This window comes from Oncorhynchus clarkii, chromosome 15 (assembly GCF_045791955.1).
Source record: "Oncorhynchus clarkii lewisi isolate Uvic-CL-2024 chromosome 15, UVic_Ocla_1.0, whole genome shotgun sequence".
Classification (NCBI taxonomy): domain Eukaryota; kingdom Metazoa; phylum Chordata; class Actinopteri; order Salmoniformes; family Salmonidae; genus Oncorhynchus; species Oncorhynchus clarkii.
Window position 1 is genome coordinate 17,255,841 of NC_092161.1, and position 21,303 is coordinate 17,277,143.

General features: G+C 45.1%; 1 protein-coding gene across 1 annotated transcript in view; it reads right to left on the reverse strand.

Moving 5' to 3' along the window:
• Positions 1 to 470: 470 nt before the first annotated feature.
• The window catches only part of LOC139366987 (myb-related protein A-like), a 28,837-nt gene continuing 8,004 nt past the window's right edge, over positions 471 to 21,303 (reverse strand). The window contains exons 4-17 of the mRNA XM_071104815.1: positions 15,210 to 15,302; positions 12,819 to 13,039; positions 11,085 to 11,283; positions 10,914 to 10,988; positions 10,425 to 10,535; positions 9,561 to 9,672; positions 9,277 to 9,506; positions 5,146 to 5,514; positions 4,874 to 5,013; positions 4,626 to 4,740; positions 4,393 to 4,506; positions 4,192 to 4,296; positions 3,878 to 4,069; positions 471 to 3,497 (exon numbers count right to left, since the gene is read on the reverse strand). Of these exons, the coding sequence (XP_070960916.1) occupies positions 3,366 to 3,497; positions 3,878 to 4,069; positions 4,192 to 4,296; positions 4,393 to 4,506; positions 4,626 to 4,740; positions 4,874 to 5,013; positions 5,146 to 5,514; positions 9,277 to 9,506; positions 9,561 to 9,672; positions 10,425 to 10,535; positions 10,914 to 10,988; positions 11,085 to 11,283; positions 12,819 to 13,039; positions 15,210 to 15,302 (2,208 nt within the window). The 3' untranslated portion in view covers positions 471 to 3,365. The remainder of the gene's footprint in view (positions 3,498 to 3,877; positions 4,070 to 4,191; positions 4,297 to 4,392; positions 4,507 to 4,625; positions 4,741 to 4,873; positions 5,014 to 5,145; positions 5,515 to 9,276; positions 9,507 to 9,560; positions 9,673 to 10,424; positions 10,536 to 10,913; positions 10,989 to 11,084; positions 11,284 to 12,818; positions 13,040 to 15,209; positions 15,303 to 21,303) is intronic.

The window sequence follows — 21,303 nt, forward strand, 5'->3', positions numbered from 1 at the left end:
GCTGTGTGTTCAGCAGGACACCAACAGGGTGCCTGCCAGATGACTGCCCTGTCAGTGCTATAATGGCTGCCATCTGCTGTCTGGCATACACAAAGGCTGGCAGTGGCAGTATGTGTGTGTGTGTGTGTGTGTGTGTGTGTGTGTGTGTGTAGGGGAAATACGGGAGGGGGAGGGACCTTCTCTGCATTGAACACCAATTCACACAGCAAAGTTTGAGCACTGTACAACATAATGACTTGAAACAGTATATATATTTGAAGTAAAACATACTTCTCTTTGCTTTACCCATTGATTGATGTGCTACAGTACTACTAAAATAGATTCCTGTCAATACACTGTATAGTACACACGTCTGTATAGTACACATGTCTGTACTGATACCCAACAGGTGCATGTGTGGCCAAGTTAAGTCAATAAGGAGTGCCCTGTGCAGGACCAACACAATACACTCAGTAAACACAAGGCTTTACAGGCTGATGCCAACAACCAATTAAGAGGCAGTAAGCCTTTGACATGTCTCAAGCCAGTCCAGACCATCTGAAAGCAACAATAGCTCAAGTCCTGCCCAGACAAGAAACAGATTGATCTAGTGGATATTTGCGTGCGCGTTTGTCTGTACTGTTGATGCTGCCCCAGCAGAAGGCAAGTCGCCAGGCCTTGTGCCCCTCCTCTTGGGGGCAATTGAGTGAATGGGTCTGTAAAAGCAACAGGCCCTGGGGACAATAGCGCCCGGGGGCATTAAGTCACGGGTGACTGAGCGTCTTTAGGGCCAGCAGCTGACCCTGTGGAGAGGCCTCTTGTCCTGCCGGAGGGGGACTCGTGTCACAGACCCCAGGCCAAGCTGACAGCACACCGCCACACACACACGGAAGGGGGATTGTGTCCATGGTGAACCCAGGCCAAGCTGACACACACCACAGGCAACATATACACAGATACTGTTAATCTACTGCCATAAGGACCTGACAGGACTGGACAGGGAACTGAAGAGTCCTTCCACTGGAGGGAACAGGGATAGAAGAAGGTATTTGGATGACCGGGAGGTTTAACGTGAATAAGACTGCAGTGTTAAAGACAGGTGCACCAAGATCATAACATCATATTGCTGTTACATAACACAATGACAAAGAACCACAAACGCAATGCAATAACATTTTATTATTATCACATATTAAGTACATGGTTACAATGGCAGTTGGCGGGAATTCTATGGTACCTGGTTATGATTTCAGCAGAAAATACAGTCAACTTTGAAAATGACATAATGGAAGTGTTACGTCTGTGATTATTGTAGTTGCAGTAAAAACATGATCACTGAAAAGATCAACGTATTGCTTATTGTTCATGCATGATTATGACAACAACTGCTACTATAAATATACTCAATTCCCTTATAACCTAGGGTTAGATGTCCAAGTGTTAACATACAAACATGTTACAAACAAAACATACTGAAGTCAAACCAACCGACAGAACAGAGAACAACCATATATCCATATTTACTGTAGCTGTTAGATGTCGGGAAAATAAGAAAGTTCAGAAAGTGTGGTTCTGTGGAGTTCAGAGAGGGTGAACATACATGATCTTTCCACTTGATCTCTCCTGAGGAGATTCCCTTCTTATTCTCAAACACACTTAATGCTGGATAATCCCCATTATAATCTAGATTCTAAACAGCTGGAAGACTGTCGGAACAAATGACACCCACCATCACCACAGGGACCATAGATACTCTGCTGCATCCCTATTATTATAGAGGCAACCAATCAGAGCCATAGAAGACCGCATTGTCACATAAAGACGTAAAAGCTTTATCTTTCATTGTCTGTTGAATATCTTGTGTTGTACTTGTAATTATTACTTATAAACAATGGATTTTAAACAGCTCTGTCTTTACATCTGTATGTCAGTGTTTAATAGTCACATGTCGTGACACATTCATCCAATGGCACTAGATTTAAATAAACAAAACAAACAAAACACACACAAACAAATGAACAAAACAACACTTAAACGATGAGAAAAGTGCAATTTGTCTATTAGAGGTTGGAGACGGAATCCTGCTACTACCTATGGAGAATACAAAGAAACTCTGATTCCAGGGGAAACTGTTCTACCAATATCAACAACTCGGTGATGCCACAATACAATGGTTATTAACTAAATCGGATAGTTAAAACAATGACTGAATGAAAGATTAGTGGTAGTGCATGTTCGCTCGTTATGTCTAATTCGTAGAAATGAGTTGAAAGGTAGCCCAATCCCTTTTCTGATAGAAAGAAAATATCATTATTTGATCATTTATTTTTCCATTTTTTTGAAATAAATAAATTAGTAAACATTGAATAAATAGAACCTCAACTAAAATGCTTGCTTTAGCACACTGATGACATGAGCGCTATGTGTCTGTACCAAACATGACAACTGGATTCTGATCTAGGTTCAGTGTGGTAGAAGTGACCTTATAGGTCAAAGGGTTTCAGAAGGGTTTTAGACTGTCTGTCAGCAAAGGTACATTTCTCAATGGAAACTTTCGTGTTCAATTTACACTTATATTAATATCTACGTTTTAGAGAACAGATAATAAATAAAATAAGATAAAAACAAACAAATGAACAAAAAAGGTACCCTTCCATTTTGAGTTTCTTCGCAGTTTCAAGCTATGAAATACATTCAACAAAAGTCTCAATTTGAGACTGCTAAAGGGAAGTATGGCCTTGGAATGGAAACTTCATTGTACTATCCAGTTACCTCCTCAACACTGACCGTTCCTCTGCAGCCAACCCCTACTCAGTAGTGCAATACTGACAGCTCTCTCTCTCCTCTCTCTCTCTCTCTCAAGACTTCATAACAACAGGTTTAGCAGTACAGGGTAGTTCTACAAACAAGCTGAATATACATATACATGTAATGTTACATCATAAAATGTATTTTTTCATTTTTGTTTAAACAATATATTAACAATATGAAACTCATAAGCAGTCACTGCTACAGTAGTAATACAACAACTATTTCTACAGCTTGCTACTTACTGTATGTGCAGGTTGTTCAGTTTTAACACATTATAAACTAGTGCAGGAAATCGAGTATTGTACAACTCTGTTACATGGCTAGGAGGTCAACGGCTGGTGGTATTCAAAAGACAAACAAAGCAATTTATGACAACCAAGCAGTGTGACCCAGAAAAACGACAGTCTTACCTTTTCTGTAAAGTATTCTGTGGTACACTTGAGTGTTCAGTTACCGATCTTATCAATACACAAATGTCTAAATGATTTGAGTAGATCTACACCAGATTGTCTAAGTATGTTAACAGTCATTATGAGAAGGAGCGTGTACAGATGTAGTGTGTGAGGACGTAGGTCTCAGAGCACAAGCGCCCTCGAGGTGCAGCCGGTGGACGTGTAGGTGCTACTCAGGTACTGCCGGGCCTGCTCTGTCATAATCCGCTGATCCTCTGTCTTCCCATAAACCACTGCTTCCCACTGGTTGTTGACCTGCAGGAGAAGAAGAGAGGACTATTCTCTCCCGCATCTCAACGCATTAGTCTATCCCCTTCTCACAACCAAGACTTTGATGCTCAATAAAAAAATGTTCACTGAAAAGTTGGCAGGTTTCTTTGACAAGGGACCAGCTGTACCTAATTTACTGTCCAATTTGAAGGGACCTTTCCCCTCTCCCTATCATTATATATATATATATATCGCCTGAGGAGCAATAATGTCAAGTTAGTATTTACTTAAATGTTGTTTTTATTTTTTATTTTATACATACACCAGATAGGGGCAGTGAAATGTGTTGTTTTATAATGAAATGTGTTGCTTTGTTTTTTAAAGGATAGTTAGGAGTTATACCAAAGAGAGGTGTCTGTGTGTACCTGTCCAGGTGAATCGTGGTGGGAAATTCTGACCGAGGGGGGGTTCTTCCTCTTGCGGGGGCTGGGAAGGTGGCGCCGGGGGCCACAGGACCCCTCCTTCCCAGACGAGGGGGGGCAGGGGCGCTCCTCTCTGTCTCTCTCCGGGAGTGGGGTCATCAATAAGGAGCTGGTTAACAAACTCTCCTCTGGGACCTGGAGCGGGGCAAGGACGGGTAGACATTGATTAGTTGGTTGGTTCATTGGTTGACTGATGAATTGATTGATTAGTTGGTTGGTTGACTTATTAGTCTCATTGATTATATTCCAGAACCCACCAGTGCGTTATTGAGCTGGTCCTGGTATAGCTGGACGTTAAGACAGTCTTTCCCCCAGGAGTCCAGCACCAGGGACTTACGCACCTTCCTGGCTGGGCCATCCACCTGGGAGGGTCAGGGACAAGGTTGTGGTTAGACTGGATACCAAGTCAAACAGAGGTCATGAAAAGTTTAGTTGTACATGGTTATATGAACACCTACATCATGTTTCCATGTCCTGAAGTCTGGTTGTGGTTCTCTGGTGAAGATGTCTGATCCTATCTCCTGCTTCAGCACCTCCCTGATATCTTCCTCCAGAAAGGCCAGGGGCTGGGGCTGAGATAGACACACACACACATAACACACATTATATGAGCACAGTAACAAAGTACACACACTCATAAGAACACACAGTGAATTATAAATACACACAGCTAGACCAACTTCACACTTACCACCATCTTTAGCGGCCCATGCATCTTCTCCTGGGCGGCCAGGGCGTTCTTAAATGGAGTAGGAGTTCTGGGAGTCGGAACCATTATGGTCTTATGAATCTTAGGGGTCCTGAAACTGAGTGAGACAAAGAGAGATATTCTTACAACACCTGCCAAAATGATGAGATCGATACATCAAACACACACACACATGTAATTTAGCCAATGAATCAAATGTGAAAATGTGGAGGAACCTGTAACTCGCTTACCCCATGTTCTCTTTCTGGTGTTTGGGCGTGGTCTCTTTCTGGAAGGGTGTGTTGAGGAGATAGTTCTGGCCACAGACCGGGGTGGAGGTCAGAGCAGGGTTGTCCAGGCTCAGATGCTCTCCTCCTGATGTGTTGAAGAACTGGAGGAAGACATGATCACAACAGTTAGAGACGGGAGATAAGACAGGGGGACTATAAAGAGAAGCTATACTGCCAGAGCCAGATGAGTTGCACCATCATGCCCTAGCTTGAGCACATTTCTAGCATCTTGCCTGGGAGAGGGTGAAAGGCCGTGCTTTTGTGGGGGTGTTCTTGGGCGTGTTGATGCTGGGTGACTCTAAGAAGGACGCACGGCTCCTATCAGGGGACTGGTCCACCCTCTCTGTCCTCTTCCTCCTCCCCAGGGACGGCAGGCCTGGTCTGGGCACGTTGTTCGGGGTGTGGACTTTCCGCTGACCCATGGGGGCACAGTGCTTTGTTGAGATGTCGTTGGAGGGGTCAATGGTATACCTCATCCCCTCTGTGGTCCTCCCCTGGGGTACGTAGCTCCCCTGTGTTTGTTTCGGGGGGGTCGTCGCCTCAGACACGTCAAAGCTGGCCGCCTCGCTCCAAGTCATAGGGTCCTGTAGAGCCAGACACATCTACAATGGATTTTCAATACATTCATGCTCTGGGTCTGGTATATATAAACACACACAGCCATATACTGTACACACACATCTACACCGGGCCCTGCTCCACAAGGGGGAAAAAAGAGGGCTTAGCCCCGTCAGTTGAAACTTGTGCCATCTCAGTTTTAGTCTTATGTCTCTATATAAAAATTATTGAGTGACAGGTTGGTGAAAAATCTGTATCTCCGCTGCGCTGTGTCAGCACAATGGACAGAGCGCTGCGGTGTGTGTAGGGGGGCTATGGAAAGCCACTGGGGAGTTTAGGTTTGACTATCGTTGAAGCTGCTTCACTCAACTCTGCCTCACGCCCCAACACTACAGAGTTTAGTTAGCTTCTTAGCTAGCTGTAAAAAACGTTAGTGTTATTAGCCTTAGCCTATTTAGCTAGCTCTAACCAGGTAGTCTGCCACAAATGATATCAGAAATTGGCTTTGCCAAAGCACCCAGACAAAGCTAAAGAAGGAGAACGATGAGCAGCAGCATCAAACCACGAGGCCGCCGCCAAGCCCAGCAGCGACGATGCTGCAGAGTGCAAAGCCTACACAGCCTTCTACAAGTGCCGCCAGGATAGCCTATTGGTTTTCATTGTAGCCTATTGGTTGTCTTGGTAGCCTATTGGTTGTCTTGGCAGCCTATTGGTTGTCTTGGCAGCCTATCGGTTTTCATGGTAGCCTATTGGTTTTCATGGCAGCCTATTGTTTTTTTTGGCAGCCTATTGTTTTTCTTGGAAGCCTATTGGTTGTCTTGGTAGCTTATTGGTTTTCATTGTAGCCTATTGGTTGTCTTGGCAGCCTATTGGTTGTCTTGGCAGCCTATTGGTTGTCTTGGCAGCCTATTGGTTTTCTTGGCAGCCTATTGGTTGTCTTGGCAGCCTATTGGTTTTCTTGGCAGCCTATTGGTTTTTATGGTAGCCTATTGTTGTTTTTGGCAGCCTATTGGTTTTCTTGGTAGCCTATTGGTTGTCTTGGTAGCCTATTGGTTTTCATTGTAGCCTATTGGTTGTCTTGGCAGCCTATTGGTTGTCTTGGCAGCCTATTGATTTTCTTGGCAGCCTATTGGTTTTCTTGGCAGCTTATTGGTTTTCTTGGTAGCCTATTGGTTTTCTTGGTAGCCTATTGGTTTTATTGGTAGCCTATTGGTTTTCATGGTAGCCTATTGGTTTTTCTTGGTAGCCTATTGGTTTTATTGGTAGCCTATTGGTTTTCATGGTGGCCTATTGGTTTTCATGGTAGCCTATTGGTTTTCTTGGTGGCCTATTGGTTTTCTTGGTGGCCTATTGGTTTTCTTGGTGGCCTATTGGTTTTCTTGGTGGCCTATTGGTTTTCTTGGTGGCCTATTGGTTTTCATGGTAGCCTATTGGTTTTCTTGGTGGCCTATTGGTTTTCTTGGTGGCCTATTGGTTTTCTTGGTGGCCTATTGGTTTTCATGGTAGCCTATTGGTTTTCTTGGTGGCCTATTGGTTTTCTTGGTGGCCTATTGGTTTTCATGGTAGCCTATTGGTTTTCTTGGTGGCCTATTGGTTTTCTTGGTGGCCTATTGGTTTTCATGGTAGCCTATTGGTTTTCATGGTAGCCTATTGGTTTTCTTGGTGGCCTATTGGTTTTCTTGGTGGCCTATTGGTTTTCTTGGTGGCCTATTGGTTTTCATGGTAGCCTATTGGTTTTCTTGGTAGCCTATTCGTTTTTGTGGTTGTAAAAGGAACTGTACTGTATTGGAAACATGTTTATGGTAGGCTGGCATTGCTTACGTGGGTGGAATTTGATCCACAGAAGTGTATTGTGCCATATCACAACGTGTTTCTGAACTCAAGAGCGCCATGATTTTCCATGTTTGAAGTGGCCCTATTGGTTCATTTATTTGGCGAGACAGCTGTGCATGGCTGCATCTCACTGTAGGAGGCTGTGTTTTGGTTATTTGGATCTCCATTTGCCTTTACTGTGCTTGTTTACTGTTTGTTTACATATATTTTATATATGAATGCTTCCGCTCAGTGTTTGAGATCAATTGACACCCTTTACCATGGAGTGTTAGGATTTATTTTGAACTACAAAACCCTTACGCACCACTGCACTTTATATACCAGGGTTGGCTGGTCTTCTCTAGTCACTCGTAGGCTTTATACTTTCATTTACAAAGCCATTTTTATTCCTTAGAAATGTGGTGGGTACTCTCTTCGTTCACAAGACTTTATCCTGCTAAACTGTTCCAAATGTCCGAACTGAATTTGGTAAAAGGGCTTTTATGTACTTTGCGCCATCCATTTGGAACGCCTTACAAAATAGTTTTCAACTGGAAGAACTTGTCCCGAGTGGTGTTTTTAAATCATTGATGAAGGATTTTGAGTCTGATTCCTTAACCTGTCAATGTTTTAAATTGGCTGTTATATGATTTCGTTTAACTAGATGACGTGTAGTGTTCATGTTGTCTGTCTGTAATTGTGTAATGACTCGGTGCTGCCTATCAGGGCCAGCACGCTCTTGAAAAAGAGATTTCAAATCTCAATGAGCCCTTCCTGGTTAAATAAAGGTAAAAAATAAAGGTAAATGTAACTAGCTTAAATATATATTGTGTCATGCTTTTATCCATCTGATATTTTGTTGACTAGGCCTACTACTTGTTATCGCTGTTCTGTTCACATTCATTAGTTCTCATTTGCAGTTGTGTCCATACTCTAAGCCAAACTGCTATTCAGTATTTTTGTTTTGCATGCATGAAAAACTAGGTTACTCCTTTCAGCATTTAGTTTGCATTATTTTGGTAAGACAGCTGTGTGTACATAGTGTGTAATAAGTGAGTTACCCTATCTATCTTGTAGCCTATATTCATTACCAAAACGGAGCTGTCCATTGTGCTGATACAGCACAGCGGAGATACAGATTTTGTGCTAGCCTGTCACTCAATCATTTTTATAGACATAAAAACGATTTATATATATACTTTATACATATATATACTTGATATATACTTTGTTTACTGTGATATAAGCAGAATTCAATATAATTCCAATGAAAGAACCCGCCAAAATAGTCATCTTATCCTGGCTCTCGGTCTGATCTGCCCCCTAGTCACCTTATCCTGGCTCTGGGTCTGATCTGCCCCCTAGTCACCTTATCCTGGCTCTGGGTCTGATCTGCCCCATAGTCACCTTATCCTGGCTCTCGGTCTGATCTGCCCCCTAGTCATTTTATCCTGGCTCTGGGTGTGATCTGCTCCCTAGTCACCTTATCCTGGGTCTGATCTGCCCCCTAGTCATTTTATCCTGGCTCTGGGTCTGATCTGCCCCCTAGTCACCTTATCCTGGCTCTGGGTCTGATCTGCCCCCTAGTCACCTTATCCTGGCTCTCGGTCTGATCTGCCCCCTAGTCATCTTATCCTGGCTCTGGGTGTGATCTGCTCCCTAGTCACCTTATCCTGGCTCTGGGTCTGATCTGCCCCCTAGTCACCTTATCCTGGCTCTGGGTCTGATCTGCCCTCTAGTCATCTTATCCTGGCTCTGGGTCTGATCTGCCCCCTAGTCACCTTATCCTGGCTCTGATCTGCCCCCTAGTCACCTTATCCTGGCTCTGATCTGCCCCCTAGTCATTTTATCCTGGCTCTGGGTCTGATCTGCCCCCTAGTCAACTTATCCTGGCTCTGGGTCTGATCTGCCCCCTAGTCACCTTATCCTGGCTCTGGGTCTGATCTGCCCCCTAGTCACCTTATCTTGGCTCCGGGTCTGATCTACACACTCACCGAGTCGATGAGCTCCATGGTCTCTGCGAACTCGGGGATGGTCTGCAGGGTGGAGAGCACAGAACTAGCCTCCACAGCCAGGAACTTACTGGGGGAGACATGGCGCTGAACCTGGTGCTGGCCCTCCTCTGCCAGCCTCCAGCCCCCCTCAGCCAGCTCCACTGGTGGCCCTTGGCCTTCCTCTGCCCCCCTCCAGCCCCCCTCAGCCTGCTCCACTGGTGGCCCTTGGCCTTCCTCTGCCCCCCTCCAGCCCCCCTCAGCCTGCTCCACTGGTGGCCCTTGGCCTTCCTCTGCCCCCCTCCAGCCTCCCTCACTCTGATCCTCCAGACTGCTGCTGCTGGTGGTCATGGTGTCATCTGACACACTGTCTGCCCAGCTGGAGTAATGCTCCACACTCTGAGAGAGAAGAGACTGGGGTTAGGGTGCTGCTGATGCTGGGGTTGGACACCAACCAGGTTAGTAAGGTTGACTGGATTCGGAAAACTCCCAATGAATGAAGTTATGACGTTTCAAGGAAGTTCAATCAAGTTTAGACGACAAGGCAATGTAACGAAATTCATACCCAAAAGTCTCCCAACACCTAAACTTGTTCCCTCAGTCTAAAACGTCATTGAACCTCATTGAGAAGTCAGTGGTCAGAAGGCATGTGTTGTAACACACCAAGATATTTTATCATTTAAAATCTGAACCACTGACATCATCATAATAGTTTGTTCTGCAATGCAGGTTAAAATGAGATAAATGGATGGAGTGAATAGATGAATGAAGAAAGGCAACGAGGGGGGGGTTCTCCTATGGAAGCCACAGTGGTGTGGTGAAAGAAGGGAAAAGGTTTAAAAAGAAGAAGAAAAAGGAGGAAACACATGTTTGGTTCCAAACCGCTGGCTGAAGTGACACCGTGCACTACTGCTGTGAGGAGCAGATAGGAGGCTGGAGGAAGTGAGAGGAGGTTAATGGTGGCGGCCGCATGGCGAGATGGCAGGAAGCACTGAAAATGGGGATGGGAGGGGTAGAACTACGAAGCGTAACGGGAGTGTGGGGAGAGGGGTGAGATGGGTAGGCTACTATGACATCACTACAGCATAACTACAAGCTCAAGTGGACTAGGCTACATCATCACACACATACACACTGAGCGTGTGTCTTACACATGGGTCTCGGCACTGGGCCTGTCTCCGGACCTCGGTCTCTGCTGACATAAGCAGCAGCTCAAGCTCCTTAATTCTCTGCTCTTTGTCTGGGTCGTCATGGCAGGACGGCTGGAGTAAACACACACGGGAAGGAGAGGAGGAGTGGACGGAGGGAGTGAAGAAAAGGTTGGCAGGGAAAGAAGGAAGGAGAGAACAAATTTACTCACAAATGACTCATATCAGACTCAGGCTTACTCTGATTAACACCAAACCAAGACACCGAGAAGAAACAGAAATTCAGGCAGGTCATTTAGTTGTTTGATTCAGAGGGTGATTAAGACAAAGTAGACTGAAGTTAGTATGGTGGAAAGATACAAAAAAGGGGATGGTAAAGTGGACAGGAAGACACTTCTACTGATTTAGCTCCATGCTTCAGTCCAAACCTTGAGCTTTTGAGTCAAACAACATACCGGACTCTTGGCCAGCTGTAAAGGACAGGTCACTCACCAATAAGTAGCTGGAGGAGTCTGGGAGGCTGTCCATCAGCTGGCCACAGTGAGGGCTATAGAGGTAACCCCCAAGCTACAACCCACAGGAACATTAAACACGGATCCTTTCAATATGCCAATAAACCTTGTTTAAATGAAACGGAACAGAAATGTCTGAGAGGCCTCTCACCTGAGTTGGTCCAGCTATGCCCAGAGGGCTGTGCCCACCGTGGGGGGTGTCTAGTTGGGGGACACAGGGTCTGTGGTGGCGTCGCTTCAACCCCCCATGCTCTGAGCTGAATCCCCTGCAGCCCTCCTGGAGGTACCCCTCGTGCTCCACTTTCCTCCTCATGGTGGAGTTCCAGTGATTCTTGATGGAGTTGTCTGTCCTATAAGGGAGGTTGTTCAATTTTTAACATTTATTTTAAATTGATCCGTTATTTTACCAGGTAAGTTGACTGAGAACACATTCTCATTTGCAGCAACGACCTGGGGAATAGTTACAGGGGAGAGGAGGGGTATGAATGAGCCAATTGTAAACTGGGGATTATTAGGTGACCGTAATGGTTTGAGGGCTAGATTGGGAATTTAGCCAGGACACTGGGGTTAACACCCCTACGATAAGTGCCGTGGGATCTTTAATGACCTCAGAGAGTCAGGACACCTGTTTAACATCCCATCCGAAAGACGGCACCCTACACAGGGCAGTGTCAATGCCCTGGGGCATTGGGATATTTTTTTTAGACCAGAGGAAAGAGTGCCTCCTACTGGCCCTCCAACACCACTTCCAGCAGCATCTGGTCTCCCATCCAGGAACTGACCAGGACCAACCCTGCTTAGCTTCAGAAGCAAGCCAGCAGTGGTATGCAGGGTGGTATGCTGCTGGCGTACTTTAAATACTAAATACTTTAGATTTCTCCAAAAACCTAAAAAAAAAACTATGCTTTTGCCCTTAGCCTTACACCTTTGGTAATGGGACCAGATACTACTATACTGTAGGTGTAGGAAATATGACGGAAAGCTGACCAGGAGAAGAAGGGAAGCCACTTTTACTCTATTGAGATGTAACCACCCACTTTTACTATTTTGAGATGTAACCACCCACTTTTACTATTTTGAGATGCAACCACCCACTTTTACTCTATTGAGATGTAACCACCCACCCTTACTCTATTGAGATGTAACCACCCACCTTTACTCTATTGAGATGTAACCACCCACCTTTACTCTATTGAGATGTAACCATCCACCTTTACTCTATTGAGATGTAACCACCCACCTTTACTCTATTGAGATGTAACCACCCACATTTACTCTATTGAGATGTAACCACCCACATTTACTCTATTGAGATGCAACCACCAACTTTTACTATTTTGAGATGCAACCACCCACTTTTACTATTTTGAGATGTAACCACCCACTTTTACTATTTTGAGATGTAACCACCCACGTTTACTCTATTGAGATGTAACCACCCACCTTTACTCTATTGAGATGTAACCACCCACCTTTACTCTATTGAGATGTAACCACCCACATTTACTCTATTGAGATGTAACCACCCACATTTACTCTATTGAGATGCAACCACCAACTTTTACTATTTTGAGATGCAACCACCCACTTTTACTATTTTGAGATGCAACAACCCACTTTTACTCTATTGAGATGCAACCACCCACTTTTACTCTATTGAGATGCAACCACCCACTTTTACTCTATTGAGATGTAACCATCCACTTTTACTATTTTGAGATGTAACACCCACTTTTATATTTTGAGATGTAACCACCCACGTTTACTCTATTGAGATGTAACACCCACTTTTATATTTTGAGATGCAACCACCCATGTTTACTATATTGAGATGTAACCACCCACTAACTCAGGCAAAGAGATGTACGGTATATCATTCCGTTACCTTCCAGGCAGCAGCTTGGAGATCTCGGCCCAGCGGTTGCCCAGGCGTTTGTGGGCCTGGTAGATGATGCTGTCTTCTTCCTGGGTCCAGGAGGACTTCTTCACCTCAGGGTTCAGATGGTTGTGCCAGCGCTCACGGCACTGCTTCCCGATCCGCCCCTGCAGGTGCTTGGCAATCACAGACCAGCGCTTGGGGCCATATTTATGAACCAGGTCAATCACCTATACACACAGGAGCAAAGAAGACAGGGACTTCTTACAAAGCAATCCTCTGGACTTAAAGAATATGCATACTGCAGGGGTAGGCAACTTTCGGGGTGCCCGAAACATAATTCAAATCATTTGTACACTGCAAATTGACCACAACTAAGCCCAAAAAGTGATTGTATTTGAAAATAACAACAATTTCATACCTTAATAACATAACACAGTCTCTTTTTTTTTGTGTGGGAATACTTGGGAACATATAGGGAGGTGTGGGGGAATTGGAAATGGAAGGAATCACACCGCCTGTTCCCGACCCTTGGCATAATGTATAGTATCTATTACTGGAGGGAATCACGCCGCCTGCTCCCGACCCCTGGCATACTGTATAGTATCTATTACTGGAGGGATTCACACCGCCTGTTCCTGACCCCTGGCATACTGTATAGTATCTATTACTGGAGGGAATAAAGCCGCCTGTTCCCGACCCCTGGCATACTGTATAGTATCTATTACTGGAGGGAATCACGCCGCCTGTTCCCGACCCCTGGCATACTGTATAGTATCTATTACTGGAGGGAATCACACCGCCTGTTCCCGACCCCTGGCATACTGTATAGTATCTATTACTGGAGGGATTCACACCGCCTGTTCCCGACCCCTGGCATACTGTATAGTATCTATTACTGGAGGGAATCACACCGCCTGTTCCCGACCCCTGGCATACTGTATAGTATCTATTACTGGAGGGATTCACACCGCCTGTTCCCGACCCCTGGCATACTGTATAGTATCTGTTATTGGAGGGAATCACGCCACCTGTTCCCGACCCCTGGCATACTGTATAGTATCTATTACTGGAGGGATTCACACCGCCTGTTCCCGACCCCTGGCATACTGTATAGTATCTACTGGAGGGAATCACACCGCCTGTTCCGGACCCCTGGCATACTGTATAGTATCTATTACTGGAGGGAATCACGCCGCCTGTTCCCGACCCCTGGCATACTGTATAGTATCTATTACTGGAGGGAATCACACCGCCTGTTCCCGACCCCTGGCATACTGTATAGTATCTATTACTGGAGGGAATCACGCCGCCTGTTCCCGACCCCTGGCATACTGTATAGTATCTATTACTGGAGGGAATCACGCCGCCTGTTCCCGACCCCTGGCATACTGTATAGTATCTATTACTGGAGGGAATCACGCCGCTTGTTCCCGACCCCTGGCATACTGTATAGTATCTATTACTGGAGGGAATCACGCCGCCTGTTCCCGACCCCTGGCATACTGTATAGTATCTATTACTGGAGGGAATCACGCCGCCTGTTCCCGACCCTTGGCATACTGTATAGTATCTATTACTGGAGGGAATCACGCCGGCTGTTTCTGACCCCTGGCATACTGTATAGTATCTATTACTGGAGGGAATCACGCCGCCTGTTCCCGACCCCTGGCATACTGTATAGTATCTATTACTAGAGGGATACATGCCATTACCACACAAACAGAGGTGCCACATCGTCATTGGCAACACTAGAGAATGTCAAGAATGCAGCTGAAGAAGTAGAACTAGTTGCCACTACACTTCTGTCATGGAGCCAAACATGTCTTGTCATCTCTTAGCAGGCCCACACTACCCAGTGCTATTATCTTCCTGAATATCTTACTTCTAGCATGTCACTAAGGGCAAGCCAGAGCAATACGATCACTGGCGTGTTGTGATGTAAGGCCTAGATGTTGGAGGAACAAAATATCAATCTTGACATTCCAGTAGGCGAGGCATCATGTAGTTCTATTTAAGGAATGTATTGTTCACCTTCCAACTATGAGATATGACCCTAAAGCCTGGCTGAGGAGGGGCTCAGGACCAGGGAAACTTGGAGAGCTTTGGTTGTTCTAAAGCATGAGGTAGTGAGTCGTATGCACAGCCAATGAAAACTACTGCAGGGTCTATGGGCTACAAACAGGGATAGAGAGTGGGAGAGGAACGTGTGTACTGTATGTTCCTTTCAATGTTTCAGATTACAAAAAAAAAAAGGTCTGTGATGTTCATCCTGCAGCTTGTTTGTATTGTGTTATCAACGAGCCGCTCCAATAAAATTCAGAACAATACATGTTCTCGCTAGCTCTTTATCTACTTCTTTTTCCACCCCAGGTTGGGGTAACTCCCATCTCCACTTACCTTCTGATCCTCCTCTTTTGTCCAGGGTCCTTTCACCAGCTCTGGGTTGAGCACCTTCTGCCAGCGGTGCTGACACTGGCCATCTGTCCTACCCTGTGACAGACACAACGCAGAGCACAACACCTCATTAACACACAAACCCACCTGCAGCTGTCCCTCCCTGAGTTATCATATTCACATACACACACTTGCTAATAACCCGACCTCACACAACACCTGTGAGTGCCACTAATAACCCCACCTCACACAACACCTGTGAGTACCACTAATAACCCCACCTCACACAACACCTGTGAGTACTACAAATAACCCGACCTCACACAACACCTGTGAGTACCACTAATAACCCCACCTCACACAACACCTGTGAGTACCACTACCCCACCTCACACAACACCTGTGAACCCCCCACCTCACACAACACCTGTGAGTACTACAAATAACCCTACCTCACACAACACCTGTGAGTACCACTAATAACCCCACCTCACACAACACCTGTGAGTACCACTAATAACCCCACCTCACACAACACCTGTGAGTACCACTAATAACCCCACCTCACACAACACCTGTGAGTACCACTAATAACCCCACCTCACACAACACCTGTGAGTACTACAAATAACCCGACCTCACACAACACCTGTGAGTACCACTAATAACCCCACCTTACACAACACCTGTGAGTACCACTAATAACCCCACCTCAACAAAACACCTGTGAGTACCACTAATAACCCCACCTCACACAACACCTGTGAGTACCACTAATAACCCCACCTCACACAACACCTGTGAGTACCACTAATAACCCCACCTCACACAACACCTGTGAGTACTACAAATAACCCCACCTCACACAACACCTGTGAGTACCACTAATAACCCCACCTCACACAACACCTGTGAGTACCACTAATAACCCCACCTCACACAACACCTGTGAGTACTACAAATAACCCCACCTCACACAACACCTGTGAGTACTACAAATAACCCTACCTCACACAACACCTGTGAGTACCACTAATAACCCCACCTCACACAACACCTGTGAGTACCACTAATAACCCCACCTCACACAACACCTGTGAGTACCACTAATAACCCCACCTCACACAACACCTGTGAGTACCACTAATAACCCCACCTCACACAACACCTGTGAGTACTACAAATAACCCGACCTCACACAACACCTGTGAGTACCACTAATAACCCCACCTTACACAACACCTGTGAGTACCACTAATAACCCCACCTCAACAAAACACCTGTGAGTACCACTAATAACCCCACCTCACACAACACCTGTGAGTACCACTAATAACCCCACCTCACACAACACCTGTGAGTACCACTAATAACCCCACCTCACACAACACCTGTGAGTACTACAAATAACCCCACCTCACACAACACCTGTGAGAGTCACTTGTCATATCACTTTTCTTATCCAGATAATAAAATAAAATGTTATTCATCACAAGCTAAAACGTAAACAACAGGTGTGGACTAACAGTGAAATGCTTAATTGCGGGCCCCTCCCAACAATGCAGAGAGAAAGAAAATAGAGAAATAATAGAAAAGTAAATCACGTAATAATAAAAGTAATAATAGATACATAATGAGTAATGATAACTTGGCAATATACAAGAGGTACCAGTACTGAGTCAATGTGCAGGGGTACGAGGTAATTGAGGTAGATACAGTGCCTTGCGAAAGTATTCGGCCCCCTTGAACTTTGCAACCTTTTGCCACATTTCAGGCTTCAAACATAAAGATATAAAACTGTATTTTTTTGTGAATAATCAACAACAAGTGGGACACAATCATGAAGTGGAACGACATTTATTGGATATTTCAAACTTTTTTAACAAATCAAAAACTGAAAAATTGGGCGTGCAAAATTATTCAGCCCCTTTACTTTCAGTGCAGCAAACTCTCTCCAGAAGTTCAGTGAGGATCTCTGAATGATCCAATGTTGACCTAAATGACTAATGATGATAAATACAATCCACCTGTGTGTAATCAAGTCTCCGTATAAATGCACCTGCACTGTGATAGTCTCAGAGGTTCGTTAAAAGCGCAGAGAGCATCATGAAGAACAAGGAACACACCAGGCAGGTCCGAAATACTGTTGTGAAGAAGTTTAAAGCCGGATTTGGATACAAAAAAGATTTCCCAAGCTTTAAACATCCCAAGGAGCACTGTGCAAGCGATAATATTGAAATGGAAGGAGTATCAGACCACTGCAAATTTACCAAGACCTGGCCGTCCCTCTAAACTTTCAGCTCATACAAGGAGAAGACTGATCAGAGATGCAGCCAAGAGGCCCATGATCACTCTGGATGAACTGCAGAGATCTACAGCTGAGGTGGGAGACTCTGTCCATAGGACAACAATCAGTTGTATATTGCACAAATCTGGCCTTTATGGAAGAGTGGCAAGAAGAAAGCCATTTCTTAAAGATATCCATAAAAAGTGTTGTTTAAAGTTTGCCACAAGCCACCTGGGAGACCCACCAAACATGTGGAAGAAGGTGCTCTTGTCAGATGAAACCAAAATTGAACTTTTTGGCAACAATGCAAAACATTATGTTTGGCGTAAAAGCAACACAGTTGAACACACCATCCCCACTGTCAAACATGGTGGTGGCAGCATCATGGTTTGGGCCTGCTTTTCTTCAGCAGGGACAGGGAAGATGGTTAAAATTTATGGGAAGATGGATGGAGCCAAATACAGGACCATTCTGGAAGAAAACCTGATGGAGTCTGCAAAAGACCTGAGACTGGGACGGAGATTTGTCTTCCAACAAGACAATGATCCAAAACATAAAGCAAAATCTACAATGGAATGGTTCAAAAATAAACATATCCAGGTGTTAGAATGGCCAAGTCAAAGTCCAGACCTGAATCCAATCGAGAATCTGTGGAAAGAACTGAAAACTGCTGTTCACAAATGCTCTCCATCCAACCTCACTGAGCTCGAGCTGTTTTGCAAGGAGGAATGGGAAAAAATGTCAGTCTCTCGATGTGCAAAACTGATAGAGACATACCCCAAGCGACTTACAGCTGTAATCGCAGCAAAAGGTGGCGCTACAAAGTATTAACTTAAGGGTGCTGAATAATTTTGCACGCCCAATTTTTCAGTTTTTGATTTGTTAAAAAAGTTTGAAATTTCCAATAAATGTTGTTCTACTTCATGATTGTGTCCCACTTGTTGTTGATTCTTCACAAAAAAATACAGTTTTATATCTTTATGTTTGAAGTCTGAAATGTGGCAAAAGGTCGCAAAGTTCAAGGGGGCCGAATACTTTCGCAAGGCACTGTATGTACATATCTCAATAAAGTGGAATAAAGTGACAGATGGTTAAACAGTAGCAGCAGCATATGTGATGAGTCAAAAATGTTTGCGCAAAAGGTCCATGTAGATAGTCCGGGTAGCTATTTGGTTAACTATTTAACTAACTATTTAGCAGTCTTTGCATTGGTACCGCTTGCTGTGCGGTAGCAGAGAAAACAGTCTATGACTTGGGTGCTTGGAGTCTTTGACAATTTTTAGGGCCTTCCTCTGATACTGCCTGGTATTGAGGTTCTGGATGGCAGGGAGCTCAGCCCAAGTGATGTACTGGGTCGTACACACTACGCTCTGTAGCGCCTTGTGATCGGATGCCAGTAAGTTGCCATAGCAAGCGGTGATGCAGCCAGTCAAGATGCTCTCAATGATGCAGCTGTAGAACATTTTGAGGATCTGAGGGCCCATGCCAAATCTTTTCAGCCTCCTGAGAGGAAAGAGGCGTTGTCGTGTCTTCTTCATGACTGTGTTGGTGTGTTTGGACCATGATAGGTCCTTAGTGATGTGGACCTGGTCCACTACAGCCCCGTCGATGTGAATGGGGGCGTGCTCGGCCCTTCGTTTCCTGTAGTCCACGATCAGCTCCTTTGTCTTGCTGACGTTGAGGGAGAGGTTGTTGTCCTGGCACCACACTGCCAGGTCTCTGATCTCCTCCCTATAGGCTGTCTCATCGTCGTCAGTGATCAGGCGTACCACCGTAGTTTTGTCAGCAAACTTATGATGGTGTTGTAGTCGTGCGCGACCACATAGTCGTGGGTGAACAGAGAGTACAGGAGGGGACTAAGCATGTACCCCTAAGGGGCCCCCATGTTAAGGGTCAGTGTGTTGTTGCCTACCCTCACCACTTGGCGGCGGCACATCAGGAAGTCCAGGATCCAGTTGCAGAGGGAGGCGTTCAGTCCTAGGGTCCTTAGCTTAGTGATCAACTTGGAGGGCACTATGGAGTTGAACGCTGAGCTGTAGACAATGAACAGCATTCTCACATAGGTGTTCCTTTTGTCCAAGTGGGAAAGGGCAGTGTGGAGTGATAAAGATATTGCGTCATCCAGGAAGTCTGGGATGATGGTGTTGATGTGCGCCATGACCAGCCTTTCAAAGCATTTCATGGCTACAGATGTGAGTGCTAAAGGGAAATAGTAATTTAGACAGGGACTATGGTCGTCTGCTTGAAACATGTAGGTACTACAGACTGGATCAGGGAGAGGTTGAAAACGTCAGTGAAGACACTTGTCAGCTGCTCTGCACATGCTCTGAGTACGCGTCCTGGTAATCCATCTTGCCCTGCGTGCTTGTGAATGTTAACCTGTTTAAAGGTCTTACTCACATCGGCCACGGAGAGCATGGTCACACAGTCGTCTGGAACAGCTGGTGCTCTCATGCATGTTTCAGTGCTCCTTGCTTTGAAGTGAGCATAGAAGGCATTTAGCTCATCAGGTAGGCTTGTGTCACTGGGCAGCTTGCGGCTGAGTTTCCCTTTGTTATCCATGATAGTTTGCGCTGCCACAGCTGACGAGAGTGAGAGCTGGTGTAGTAGGATTTGACCTTAGTCCTGTATTGATGCTCTGCCTGTTTGATGGTTCAATCGGAGGCCGTAGTGGGATTTCTTATAAACGGCCGGGTTAGTGCCCCGCTCCTTCAAAGCGGCAGCTATAGCCTTTAGCTCAGTGCGGATGTTGCCTGTAATCCATGGCTTCTGGTTGGGATATGCACGTACAGTCACTGTAGGGTCGACGTCGTTGATGCACTTATTAATGAAACCGGTAACTGATATTATTATTATTATTATTTACCTTTATTTAACCAGGTAGGCAAGTTGAGAACAAGTTCTCATTTACAATTGCGACCTGGCCAAGATAAAGCAAAGCAGTTCGACAGATACAACAACACAGAGTTACACATGGAGTAAAACAAACATACAGTCAATAATAAAGTATAAACAAGTCTATATACAATGTGAGCAAATGAGGTGAGAAGGGAGGTAAAGGCAAAAAAGGCCTTGGTGGCAAGGTAAATACAATATAGCAAGTAAAACACTGGAATGGTAGTTTTGCAATGGAAGAATGTGCAAAGTAGAAATAAAAATAATGGGGTGCAAAGGAGCAAAATAAATAAATAAATTAAATACAGTTGGGAAAGAGGTAGTTGATAGGGCTAAATTATAGGTGGGCTATGTACAGGTGCAGTAATCTGTGAGCTGCTCTGACAGTTGGTGCTTAAAGCTAGTGAGGGAGATAAGTGTTTCCAGTTTCAGAGATTTTTGTAGTTCGTTCCAGTCATTGGCAGCAGAGAACTGGAAAGAGAGGCGGCCAAAGAAATAATTGGTTTTGGGGGTGACTAGAGAGATATACCTGCTGGAGCGTGTGCTACAGGTGGGAGATGCTATGGTGACCAGCGAGCTGAGATAAGGGGGGACTTTACCTAGCAGGGTCTTGTAGATGACATGGAGCCAGTGGGTTTGGCGACGAGTATGAAGCGAGGGCCAGCCAACGAGAGCGTACAGGTCGCAATGGTGGGTAGTATATGGGGCTTTGGTGACAAAACGGATTGCACTGTGATAGACTGCATCCAATTTGTTGAGTAGGGTATTGGAGGCTATTTTGTAAATTACATCGCCAAAGTCGAGGATTGGTAGGATGGTCAGTTTTACAAGGGTATGTTTGGCAGCATGAGTGAAGGATGCTTTGTTGCGAAATAGGAAGCCAATTCTAGATTTAACTTTGGATTGGAGATGTTT